General features: G+C 48.6%; 1 protein-coding gene across 1 annotated transcript; it reads right to left on the reverse strand.

Annotated features, from left to right (window-relative positions):
• Window positions 1-223: 223 nt before the first annotated feature.
• LOC119927150 (beta-lactoglobulin-1A/1C-like) lies at window positions 224-11,596 on the reverse strand. The gene is made up of 7 exons (XM_038745693.1): window positions 11,504-11,596; window positions 9,881-10,017; window positions 7,396-7,460; window positions 4,597-4,731; window positions 3,351-3,455; window positions 3,197-3,213; window positions 224-419 (listed from the first exon to the last, which is right to left on the reverse strand). Exons 1-6 carry the CDS (start codon window positions 11,594-11,596, stop codon window positions 3,197-3,199), a joined length of 552 nt encoding a protein of 183 aa, XP_038601621.1. The 3' UTR covers window positions 224-419.
• Window positions 11,597-11,976: the final 380 nt, after the last annotated feature.

Below are 11,976 nucleotides of genomic sequence, written 5' to 3' on the forward strand. Positions count from 1 at the left end.
AGAAGGGTACTGCAGGCTCTGGGCCCTTGGGAAGACTCCCATGGTTTGGTGAAATCCAGAGACAATGTCTCTTCAGTTCATCTGGGGAAATCCTGTGCCCTTGGGCTGAGGGATCAGGAGTCAGATAGGAAATTCTTATGGGAATTGACATGTCTCCGCTTTGGTTCTATTGTCTCTCAGGTTGCTCTCTAGACAGTCACACGAGACCAGAGGATATTGCTGAATTTGTTTATTTGAATGTAAGAGCAAAACCATTCACAAAGCAGAGTCCCCCCATCCCCGGGACCAGAAAGTAGAAAGATTCATTTCCAGATGAATGGACAAGGGACTAAAGTCCACCATTCCCCTGCATCTGTGAGTGGGGAATCCATGGTCCTTTGGGGCTGGCAGACGTTCTCAACTTCCTGATTTGGTTTCATCTGCTTGACCGAGAACAGAGAGGAAAAGAGAAGTGGGGACCAACACTTCTGAGGCTGCTAAAGGGGAATCCCAGGAGTTCTCTCCAAGGGACTACCTCTCAGCCATGCCTCACACTCGCTAGAGCAAATGGTAGGCTTCCTGACAGAGGGCCCCAGTTTCCCCTTGCATGCTAAGGAAACCCTCCCTCTTCCTTCCCTTCCTTCTCCTCTCTTTCCCAGCTCTCTCTTTCCCCTTTCCTCCCTTTTCCTTCCTGCTTCTTCCCTCCCCTTCCCTTCCTGTACTTCCCACTCTTTATGGAGCAGCTGCTGTGTGACCAGAAGGAGAACAATTCGGGGGATGTCAGGGAACAGCAGTTCTGCTGCTCCCTCTGACCCCAGAGGAGTTTCGTTCTGCCCCATGCAAAGCCATGTGCTCAAACCATTCCCTGGGGCTGTTCGGCTTAGGAGGGTGGCTGGCAGGGACAGCTCAGGTATTCTCTGGTTCAGCCTGTTGAGGCTCAGATGAATTGGAGAATGGGGTGGGAGGATGGAGGGATGTGGTTAGTCTCCCTTATGGCGCCCAGACGCTAGACTAGAGCCGATCTAGGCAGCGGTGGGAGATCTGAGGATGGATTTAAGCATAGGTCCACCCTCCCTAAAACCTTAAACCCTTGCTGTGGAGCCTGGGCCTTGGGCACCGTAGGCGGCTACCCTACAGAGCGGCTCTGCTCATGTACCAGTGGCAAGAGTGAGCCACTTTCCCTTTGGAGAGAGACCCGACAGGGTCAACCATAATTCGTCCTGCCCCCCCACCCCCTTATTGCCCCTGGGGAAGGGGAGTCTTTGGGGCTGGAGCCCTTGTTTAAGCAGCAGCATGGTTCTGTGCAAAGGGCATTGGACTGGAAGTCAGGAGACCTGGGTTTGAATCCCAGCCGCACCACCTGCCTGGTGTGTGATCTTATGCAAATCATTTGATTTCTTGGTGCCTCAGTTTCCTCATCTGCAAAATGAGGGTTTAGTATCTCTTCTTCCTGCCACTTAGACTGTTAGCCCCATATGGTAGAGAAATTGTGTCCAGTCTCATGATATTGTATCCATTCCAGGAATTAGCACAGAACTGGGTGCATAGTAAGTGCTTAACAGATCCCACAGTTATTATGAATATTATCATTATTTCTCTGGGAACTGTGGAGCAAGTGGGCCCCAATGGCCACACAGCAGGCCCTATGGTCCCAGTGGAATGCCTGATACCTGTGGTAGCATTCCATCCTACAGATACTAGGCTCCCTCTCTCTGGTGCCCGCTGGACCGTCCATCCGCAACACCCTGTAGACCGTAAGCTCCTAGTGGGGAATGCGTCCGTTTACTGTTACATTGTACTCTCTCAAGCACTTAGTACAGTGCTCTGCACACAATAAGTGCTCAATAAATTTGATCAATTGATTGACTCTGGGCCTGTTCACCTGGTTATTCAGACTCCAGGCAGTCTGGATTCCATCAAATGTCTACATTAGCCTAAATGTCCCAGTTGGGCTATAAGGTGGGTTTACCTGAAAGGGAAGGGGACTCTATGAAGCTGGGGGCCATTCTAGCCCTGGTTACAGAAGCAGCATGGCCTAGTGGAAAGAGCATGGTCCTGGGAGTTGTGAGCCTGGGTTCTAAGCCCCACTCCTCCATTTGCCTGCCCAACTGACCTGGGGCGAGCCAGTTAACTTCTCCATGCCTCAGTCTCTTTATCTGCAAAATAGAGAGTAAATACCTGTTCTCCCTTCTATTTAGACTGTGAGTCTCATGTGGAACAGAAACTGTATCTGACCTGACCATCTTATACCTACCCTAACACTCTTATAGTGCATGACACCTTAGGTAAGCACTGAACAAATACCATCTTAATCATCATCAGATCAAGCTGAGCCCAAATGTCTCCCCTGCAGGACTCCCACAGGGGAGGAATGTGCTCTGCATCGGAGAGAAAGGGACCTGAACCCAAGCAGCATGGCTCAGTGGAAAGGGCATGGGCTTGGGAGTCAGAGGTCATGGGTTCTAACCCCGGCTCCCCCGCATTCAATTCAATCGCATTTATTGAGCGCTTACTGTGTGCAGAGCACTGTACTAAGTGCTTGGGAAGTACAAGTTGGCAACATATAGAGATGGTCCCTACCCAACAGCGGGCTCACAGTCTAGAAGGGGGAGACAGACAACAAAACAAAACATATTAACAAAATGAAATAAATAGAAAAAATATGTACAAATAAAATAAATAAATAAATAGAGTAATAAATACGTACAAACATACATACATATATGGGAAGGAGGTAAGGCATGGGGGATGGGGAGGGGCAAGAGGGGTAAAGGAAGGAGGGGGGCTCAGTCTGGGAAGGCCTCCTGGAGGAGGTGAGCTCTCAGTAGGGCTTTGAAGGGAGGAAGAGAGCTAATCTGCTGTGTGACCTTGGGCAAGTCACTTAACTTCTCTGAGCCTCAGTTACCTCATCTGTAAAATGGGGATTAAGACCGTGAGCCCCACGTGAGACAACCTGATCACCTTGTATCCTCCCAGCGTTTTGAACAGTGCTTGGCACATAGTAAGTGCTTAACAAATGCCATTATTATTATTATTATTAATATATTATATTATTAATAAATATAATATATTAATAATAATAATAATAATAATAATAACCACCCTGGCTGTCAGGGCAGAGATTTCAGCTCAAGAGAATTACTTGCTTCCTAGACAAGTCAGCAGACAGGTTCCCAAAGCTCCCCTGAAACAGACAGCAGGGGATGCTGTAACTCACCTACAAACGGCATATATCTGTGGAAACAAAGAGGCAAAAATGAGTGATGTCATTTAGTTAAAGGTTTCAGAGGAGTGGGAGACATCTATTTCAGGTGCTTGGTTTCAGCTGAACGGTGAAATGGGGAAGAAATAAACTCAGTGGTTGCCTTCACCTTTTTCATTGTTCATGTTGATTACATTCTTCTCACTGATGTTGTAATCTTTGAGCAGTTTGTTGAATTTTTCCACAACCTCAGGAGTCACCTCCAAAGTTCTGCCTGCAGTGAGAGAAAGGAGTCATGGGGACCTCTGTCTGGACTGGGATGGGGAGTTGGTGAATTGGGATCAGGGCTCTGCCATCCCTTCTGATTCTGCCATGGTTCCCTGACTCCACTATTCCCTTGGCTCTGCCATGCCAAGCTCTTCTAGGGGGCACAGCCAAACTTTTATGGGACACAGAAGAGCTAACTGTAACTGCCCTCACAAAGTGGACTCCTTGTGCATATCTTCTGCTTTGCCTAGTAGAAGGACCTGTTCAATTTTGGCCTTTGGCAACAATCAAGCCCACCAAAAGGGAGGGTCTGGGAATTGGTCTCTCCATCAGAATGCTCCAGGTGTCACATTCCTATGGGCTTCAAGTTCCTCGAGAATTTATTTTAATTATTCTCCTTTCTCTCTCTCCATCCCTGGTCCACTCCCTCCCTTCTAGAGACACACCCTCACACCACCCACGCACAAGATTCCTCCTCTTCCTTTTCCACCTCCTCCTCCTCCTCCCTCCCACAAGCCTTCTCCACTGGGAACAGTCTCCAGCCTTCTCAAGGTGCAATTCCACTTCCTGGAAACCCCCGTTCTAGGTTAATTGGAGCTGGTGTCATATCACTTAGCCCCACCTCTGTGCTGCCATGCCAGTGTAGATTTACAAATACAGCCATAGGCACTCTTCCTAGGTATGTGCCCTCCCTGTCTCTCCATCAGCTCCTCACAGGACAAGGTCAGTTTCAAATCTAGTCTCTAGAAGCCCCCAAAGGGCCTAACACAGAAACTTGAACTACTTGGTGTTAGATAGATGCTTGCTGTTGCCGCTCTTGGTGACAATGGTGGGAATGGTAGGCAATAATGCCAGTGGTACGATGGTGCCAATGGGGTGATGGGTACTAGACAGACATTTATATTCATGTCTGTCTCCCCCTCTAGACTGTAAACTTACTGTGGGCAGGGAATGTGTCTCTTTTATTATTGTACTCTCCCAAGAGCTTAGTACAGTGCTTTGCACACAGTAAGCGCTCAATAAATACAATTAAATAAATGAAGGAAAGAAGGCTAGGCTTTCTTGCTCCAAGGCAGACAAAGCTTCAGTCACGCTTCCCTCCAGGGTTAACTTTCTTGCTGGAAGAATTGGTGGCTCTTAACACTTACTGAGGCACTGCACCACTGTGACCTCTCTGTCCAGTTCTTTGTCATAGTGTTGAATGACCACCAGGGCGTAATTCAGGTAATCAGTGTCAGCCATGATGATGAGGTTCCTCTTGTTGTCTGTGAAGGGAACAGGACCTACCCGGAAAGAACAACAGAAACAAAGCCAGTGGCCGCATGTGTGTCCCTGCAGTGGGGCCCTCAGAATTTGTGCTTGTGCGCCTCTGCTTCGGAATACTTCCCTCCCAAGGCCAGCCCCCTCCAGGAAGACGTAGAAGAAGAGACAGCAAACACCATGCAGACATTTACTGTCCTCTAGGCTGTAAGCTTTTTGATGGCAGGGAACGTATCTACCAACTCTGCTCTATGGTACACTCCTAAGTGCTTAGTAAAATGCTCTGCAACAGTAAATGCTAGATAAATACCACTGATTGATTGATTTGGAAAGCTGACCAAGTGTGGCTATTCAACTCCTGTCTGGCCTTCTGAATAGTGAGGAAATCCATTCACCAAAATCACTTGTGGATGCTATTGTTTTGACTGTTGTCCTTATTTACTTATGTTGTTTAGCAGTTTTCATCACCTCAACCTCCTCCTGTGTATCCTCGGCTAACCCTAATCTTAGACTGTGAACCCTGGGCCCATGTCTGAATAAGTATCTTTGGGGCTTTTCCCCAGGGCTCAGTAAAGGACTCAGCACACAGTAGGTGCGCAGTACCGTGCTCTGAACATACTAGGTGTTCTGGACAGTACTCTGCCACAATAGGCGCACAATAAATACCACGGAATGAATGAATGAAACATCTATTTTGCTCATACCATCTCTTCTACACATTCATTCATTCATTCAGTCGTATTTATTGAGCACTTACTGTGTGCAGAGCACTGTACTAAGCGCTTGGGAAGTACAAGTTGGCAACATATAGAGAGGGTCCCTAACCAACAACATGCTCACAGTCCAGAAGGGGGAGACAGACAACAAGACAAAACATGTGGACAGGTGTCAAGTCGACAGAACAAATAGAATTAAAGCTCTTTGCACATTATTAACAAAATAAATAGAATGGTAAAAATGTACAAGTAAAATAAGTAGAGTAATAAATCTGTACAAATAAATGCAAGTGCTGTGGGGAGGGGAAGGAGGTAGGGCGGGAGGATGGGGAGGAGGAGAGGAAAAAGGGGGCTCAGTCTGGGAAGGCCTCTTGGAGGAGGTGAGCTCACAGTAGGGCTTTGAAGGGAGGAAGAGAGCTAGTTTGGCAGATGTGTGGAGGGACAGCATTCCACTCGAGATTTTTGAGGAGGGGAATAACATGCCCATAGCGTTTCTGCACAAAGATGATCCAGGCAGCAGCGTGAAGTATAGACTGAAGTGGAGAGAGACAGGAGGATGGAGATCAGAGAGGAGGCTGATGCAGTAATCCAGTTGGGATAGGATGAGAGATTGAACCAGCAAGGTAGTGGTTTGGATGGAGGGGAAAGGGCGGAAAGGGATTTCAGGGTTACTCGAAAGGGGTACTTGAAAGGGATTTCCCACCCAGCCACTCCATGCTACAGGAGAACTGATTAGACATGAAAATGGATCTCGCTGTGGGCAGGGAATGTATCTATTTATTGTTGTATTGTACTCTCCGAAGCGCTTAGTAGAGTGCTCTGCACACAGTAAGTGCTCAATAAATATGATTGAATAAATATATCTGAGGGATGTTGGAGCCATCATGCAAGGCTTAAAATTGATTCACCCATGACAGAGGTGAGCATGGGGATTCCTGAGCCCATGGCAGAATTACATTCCTTAGCTCTCCCTGGCTCCTGCTTTCCCCATCTCCATCCCCTCTTCTTTTCTGCACTGATTTTTAGAATCTCTCCACAAACCTCCCTGGGCATTTGCCTTTGGCTTCTACTAACTTTGCCACTCCCATGGCATGGTCCTGCTCCTGCCTCCATCTTGACTACTCCTGTTTCCACTCTGACCATACCTAATGTAGGGTAGGACAGAAAGCATTGCTCTCAGCTAATCTACAACATCCTGAAAATGATCTGGCTTTGGATGGACAGAAAAAAAAAAAAACCTTTGTTCAGAAACATGCCCATGATGGGCTAATGCCACTGGAGCTACTCTTGGCATCCAGAGATTTTTCCAAACGGACTGTGTTCCTACCTCAGCTTGGGGCACAGCTGTTGGTCCCCCAAGCCCAGAGAGGAAAATCCAACCCAGAATTTCTAGAATTTTAAAAGAAACTACCATACTTGCTCTCAAAATTGCCTCTGCTACCTAATTGCCTCACATGGATTTTTGAGGAGGAAATAAAAGATTATTTTTGGTACTGCATAATTGTAAGCAGTGAAAATGGTAAACATCTAGAGGAAGCAAGTGAGAAGGGAACAATGCAGCAGAGAGAAGTTTATTCACTGAGGCAGGAGCACCAGAGAGAGGAGGGGAAGGGTTTGAACATGATCACACAGCAGGGACAGGGAATTAATCCATTGCGAGTCTATTGTATGCAGCACTTGAGTGACTGCAATAGGAGTAAGAGATACAGTCTCAAGTGCCCATAACCTTCCTCTTCCATATCCCCTCCTTTCCATCTCCCGTTTTTCCATCTCTTTTTTCCCTCCCTTCCCTAACAATCCTATATTTGCCCCATCCATTATTAATGTAACAAAAATTGTGCAAAAAAGTGGATCAATAATGCAAGTAAATAGAGGAAAGAGATTTTACGATTACCCTGGTGGATCCAACAGGCATGCTTAGTAACACTTTGCCCATCATGCTCTGTGAAAGAAGAGTTCGGCTCTACTCACGGAATTTGTTGGGCTCTTCAGTCTGCTTGATGACCAGATTGTATTCAGTGCATTTGTTGTTTTCCCTGGAAAGCAAATCAAGTAGGTGTGATATGGTGGGCCACAGCCAGGGACAGGGTCTGCACACAGTAAGCGCTCAATAAATACAATCGAATGAATGAATGAATTAGCTGTGCCTGAACTATCTTCACTCCATCGAAAATATATACTGAGTACTTACTCTGTGCAAGGCACTGGACTAAGTGCTTAGGAGACTTCAATAAAACAGAGTTGTTAGACAATATCCCTGCCCTCAAGAAGCCAACAATCCAACAGGGAAAACAGACACTAAAATAAGTTGTGAGTAGGGAAAGCAAGAGTTTAAAGGGCTGTACAGGAGTTGACCTAGGGGATGGGGAGGTGGAATGGGCAAGTACCCACCCTCTCATGGTGCCCTGGACCCAGGGTGGCCTGGGCTGTCTGGACCCTGAGGTCAACAACCCACAGGCTTCCACCATGGGATTCTGGGGCAGGCAACTCTTACCTGCTTGGTTCTGCTCAGAGCAGGGTTCTCTCCTGGAGTGGCGGGAGAGAGCTGTGGGGATCAGGTGGCCTCTAGATCCCAATTATTGGTTCCAGCAGAGTGGAGGCTCCCTGCTCAGCTGAAGCAGCCCCCACTCCAAAACCTATTCCCCATTGCCTGACCACCCTTTTTCAATATACACATACCTCATTGTCCATCATTTTGGCAGGTGACCGTACTGGCAGGGTGACCCTTCCTGGGTGGGCCCCAGGGAAGGTTTTCAGCCACTTGGGAAGGAGTGGGCCAGGATGGCTGAAAACCTGACCTGGGGCCCACCCTCCCTCCCACATTATTTGCAAATCAGGAGTGCTCTACTTGCTATGATGACGGGCCTCTCCTACCACAGGCCTGTATCCTTTCCTGATTTTGCCTCCTCACAACCCCATCTTAATGGAGCTTTTGCTCAAGGACAGCAGCCCCTCTTCCCATTTCTACCTGCCAGGCTGGTCTCCCTGCTGCAGCAGTCTCCCGCAGACCATTTCAGCATCACCCTGCACCAGACTGCCCATAGCAACGGGCTGGCTCTCCTTCCAACCCCTGCCTACCATCGTGGACCTCTAGTGGACTGCATGGAGAATTAGTGTCCTTGGCAACCCACTAGCAACCTACCAACAACCCCAGGTTAGAATTCCAAAGCATCGTGTCACAGTGGATAGAGCACAGCCCTGTGAGTCAGAGGGGCCAGGGTTCTAATCTCGGCTCTGCCACATGTCTGCTGTGTGACCTTGGGCAAGTTACTTCACTTCTTTGGGCCTCAGTTACCTCATCTGAAAAATGGGGATTAAGACCATGAGCCCCATGTGGGACATGGACTGTGTCCAACCTGATTAACTTGTATCTACCCCAGTTTTTAGTACAGTGCTTGACGCATGATCAGTGCTTAACAAATATCATAAAAAGTCCACCGACTTAACTTGTTGGCTGCCCCCAAGTCTCACAGACAAGAGTCAAGCTTCCAGTTCGGTAAGGCCAGGCAGGGCTAGTCTGGCCCCAAGGAAGGGTAGTAGCTGGGCAAAGTCAGAAATGGTTTGGGTAGCTGAAGCAGTGGAACCTAGCTATCCACCAATGAGCAAGTTTTGTCTTAGATCCTCTACACCCTCAGAAAGGATGAAATCCCTGCAGGTTTTTCAGGACTTATAACTTCATATCATTCTTTTGAACTCTGAGCATCTGCAAGTTGGAGCTATTTTTGGTTGCTAGCAGATGAGCTGCCCCAAACAATCGCAAACCTAAGAAGCATCCATTGTCCTGCTGCTTCCTCTGCCCCCCTAGCTACCAGAGTGTATGCTCTGGTATGCAGAGCATAGAGATGATATGCTCAACGTGGGCAGGGAGTGTGTCTGCTATATTGTTATCCTGTTCTTTCGCAAGCACTTAGTACAGTGTTCTGCACACCATAAGCTCTCAATAAACATGACTCCCCCTTCTAGACTGTGAGCCCATTGTTGGGTAGGGACCGTCTCTATATGTTGCCAACTTGTACTTCCCAAGCACTTAGTACAGTGCTCTGCATGCAGTAAACACTCAATAAAAAGGAAGGAAGGAAGGAAGGAAAGGAAGGAAAGGAAGGAAGGAAGAAAGGAAGGAAGGAAGAGGAAGGAGTAACATTGGCTATCTGCCCCTGATCCCAGAGCCGAGGAGGGCTAGCTCTGTAGCAAAGCTGCTGCTAGCCCACAGCTCTCCAGCATTGTAGAATGGCACAGTGGATCGAGCATGGATCTGGGAGTCCAATTCCGGCTCTGCAACTTGTCTGCTGTGCCTCAGTTCCCTCATCTGTAAAGGGGGATTAAGACTGTGAGCCCCATGCGGGACAGGGATTGTGTCCAACCTCATTTGCTCGTATCTACCCCGGTGCTTAGTACAGTGCCTGGCACACAGTAAGCATTTAACAAATACCACAGTGATTATTATTATTGTACTCACTCTTTGAGCATCGTGACAATCAGCTCGTCGGTGTTTCTGGGGGTGACTGTCTTGAAAAAGAACCTCATCGTTCCATCCTTCTCGATCAGTTTCATTTCATTGGTAGCCATGGAGATGGTGTGCCATTGTCCTTTCAACTAAAGAAAGTCCCCCCAACCCCCACCGTCCCCGCCCCATGTGAGAAACAAACAGCCTGATGGAACTGTTGCATTGGCTGCCATCCAGCCCCACCCTCCTGGAACTGCTGAAGTTCGGGACCCTGAACGTGAAAAACCCCCATCAACCCTCTAGGGCACAGACCCACATCTGTGGCACTCCAACCAGGGCTGAGAGCCAGAACTCCAGGGGCCAGGCCAGGGCAAGCAGAGGTGGTAATCCTGGAGAGAGAGAGGACTCAGATCTGGGGGCTAGGTGTGGCCTTGAACAGATCTCTGCTCCCCCCACCACCCATTGCTGTTCTCTCTGCCAAGAGTATCCACACATTGTGGTCCTCGAGTTTAGAATTGGGGTGCTGCCTAAAGGATCCCTGAGCCAGGTAGGGTCTTCCTATTGCCCAGCAGTTGGGCTGAAGATGAAGAATAAACTGTCTCTGTTGACTGGGAAGACCTTGCGACTTGATCCCTGAGAATATGACTCCTGGGAATGCTGAACACCAGCCAGAGGCTCGGGAACAGTGGGCCAGAACCCAGGGTGATCCCACCCCCAAGCCGGACTCATTGCCCCCAATTTCTGGCCATCTGGCTGACTTCACCCATCACCCTGCTTCCCTGCCCTATCTTTGGCTTAAGACGGTAACCAGTTGGGTCAAACCAGGTCTGAAGATGGGGAGTGGGATCTGAGGAATAGGACAGTGGGTCCACCCTGGAGCCGAACTCACTGGGTACAAAGAGCCCGAGGCCTCAATGGACAAAAGGGACCAAGGCCATTGGAGTCCTGCAGTGCTACCATAGGTTTCTCAGAGAGAAATAGTTCCATTCTCCACACCCATGGCAGGGTTTTGACCTACAATACTCCTCCAAAGACATCTCACGCAGGGAGTCCGGGAACCCACTGTGGCCTGGGACAAGCCTAATCAGAGTTTCTTCCAGCCTCTCCAATCTGCCACTCTGGCTGGCCTTCTGCTGACTCCCCCTAGATTCCCATTAGCCGCCTCAACCAGTCAGAGACCCTGAATGAAGAGGTAGAGAACTCTCAGCATGGGGCGTTCCTTGTATAGAACGGAGCTCCTCCCCGGCTTTCCATCCACAATGGTGGGTAAAATTAGGAAAAACACCCCAAAATTGCTCCTGACTCTTAAAGTATTGCTTCTCTCTCTTTGTTAGAGGCAGGATGTAATAGCCCCGATATTAGAAGAACTTGGATAAAATCCCTTTTCATTTCCAGTCACATTCCCACTCACTTCCCAATAATCCAAGGTTGTAAATGTCACTCACTCCTAGGAGATCCTTAGAGCAAATTGATGGTGTTGGATGGGATGAGGGTGGAAAGAGGATAATGAGGAGACAGGCTGGCTCAGCTGCCCGCCTCATTCTCCTCCTCTGGCATCAGGAGAGACCCCTTCCCACCCATCCTCTTCAGCCTGTACCCTTCCTCTGTCCCCCAGAGTGCTCCACCTGGGGTTACCTTTTCAGTTTGGATGGGTTTGCCAGATACATCAGCCGCAGCCTGGATGGCACAAACCAGGGCCAGGCCAATGCTCAGCAGAAGAACCTTCATTGTGCAAGCAGGGATCTCTCACTTCTCTTCAGCTCCAGAGAAAGTGGTGATGACTCTGTCAGTCACCCCTGACCTTATATAGCAGGTGGGAGACAGGGTTTACTCTGAAACAGATCGTAACCAGCTAGCCACCTGTGCCTGCGATTCCTTGAAACTGACAAAGGTCCCCTATGCAAGTGGTGAAGCTGGCACATTCCTACATCCAAAACTTCACCTGGAAAAGATGTTACGGCAAACAGTGACATCAGCTTTCCTCGAAGCAGTCACCCTGAGAGTAGCTCTCTTTCCCATTCTGGTTCGGCCACAAAGCACTGCACTGTCACAGTTTCCGATTTCCCCTCAGTTCTCAGTAAAGACAAGCAATGATCTGGGATTGACAG

This window comes from Tachyglossus aculeatus, chromosome 4, assembly GCF_015852505.1.
Source record: "Tachyglossus aculeatus isolate mTacAcu1 chromosome 4, mTacAcu1.pri, whole genome shotgun sequence".
Taxonomy (NCBI): Eukaryota; Metazoa; Chordata; class Mammalia; order Monotremata; family Tachyglossidae; genus Tachyglossus; species Tachyglossus aculeatus.

What these genes read in the sequence shown, in the direction of transcription:
- LOC119927150 (XM_038745693.1), bottom strand. Translation starts at nt 11,596, where the DNA reads ATGAAGGTTCTTCTGCTGAGCATTGGCCTGGCCCTGGTTTGTGCCATC. An exon ending in ATTGTCACGATGCTCAAAGA is followed by an intron (nt 7,461 to 9,880) that starts GTGAGTACAATA and finishes TTTGCTTTCCAG; the next exon opens with GGAAAACAACAAATGCACTG. An exon ending in TGAAGAGCCCAACAAATTCC is followed by an intron (nt 4,732 to 7,395) that starts GTGAGTAGAGCC and finishes CTTTCCGGGTAG; the next exon opens with GTCCTGTTCCCTTCACAGAC.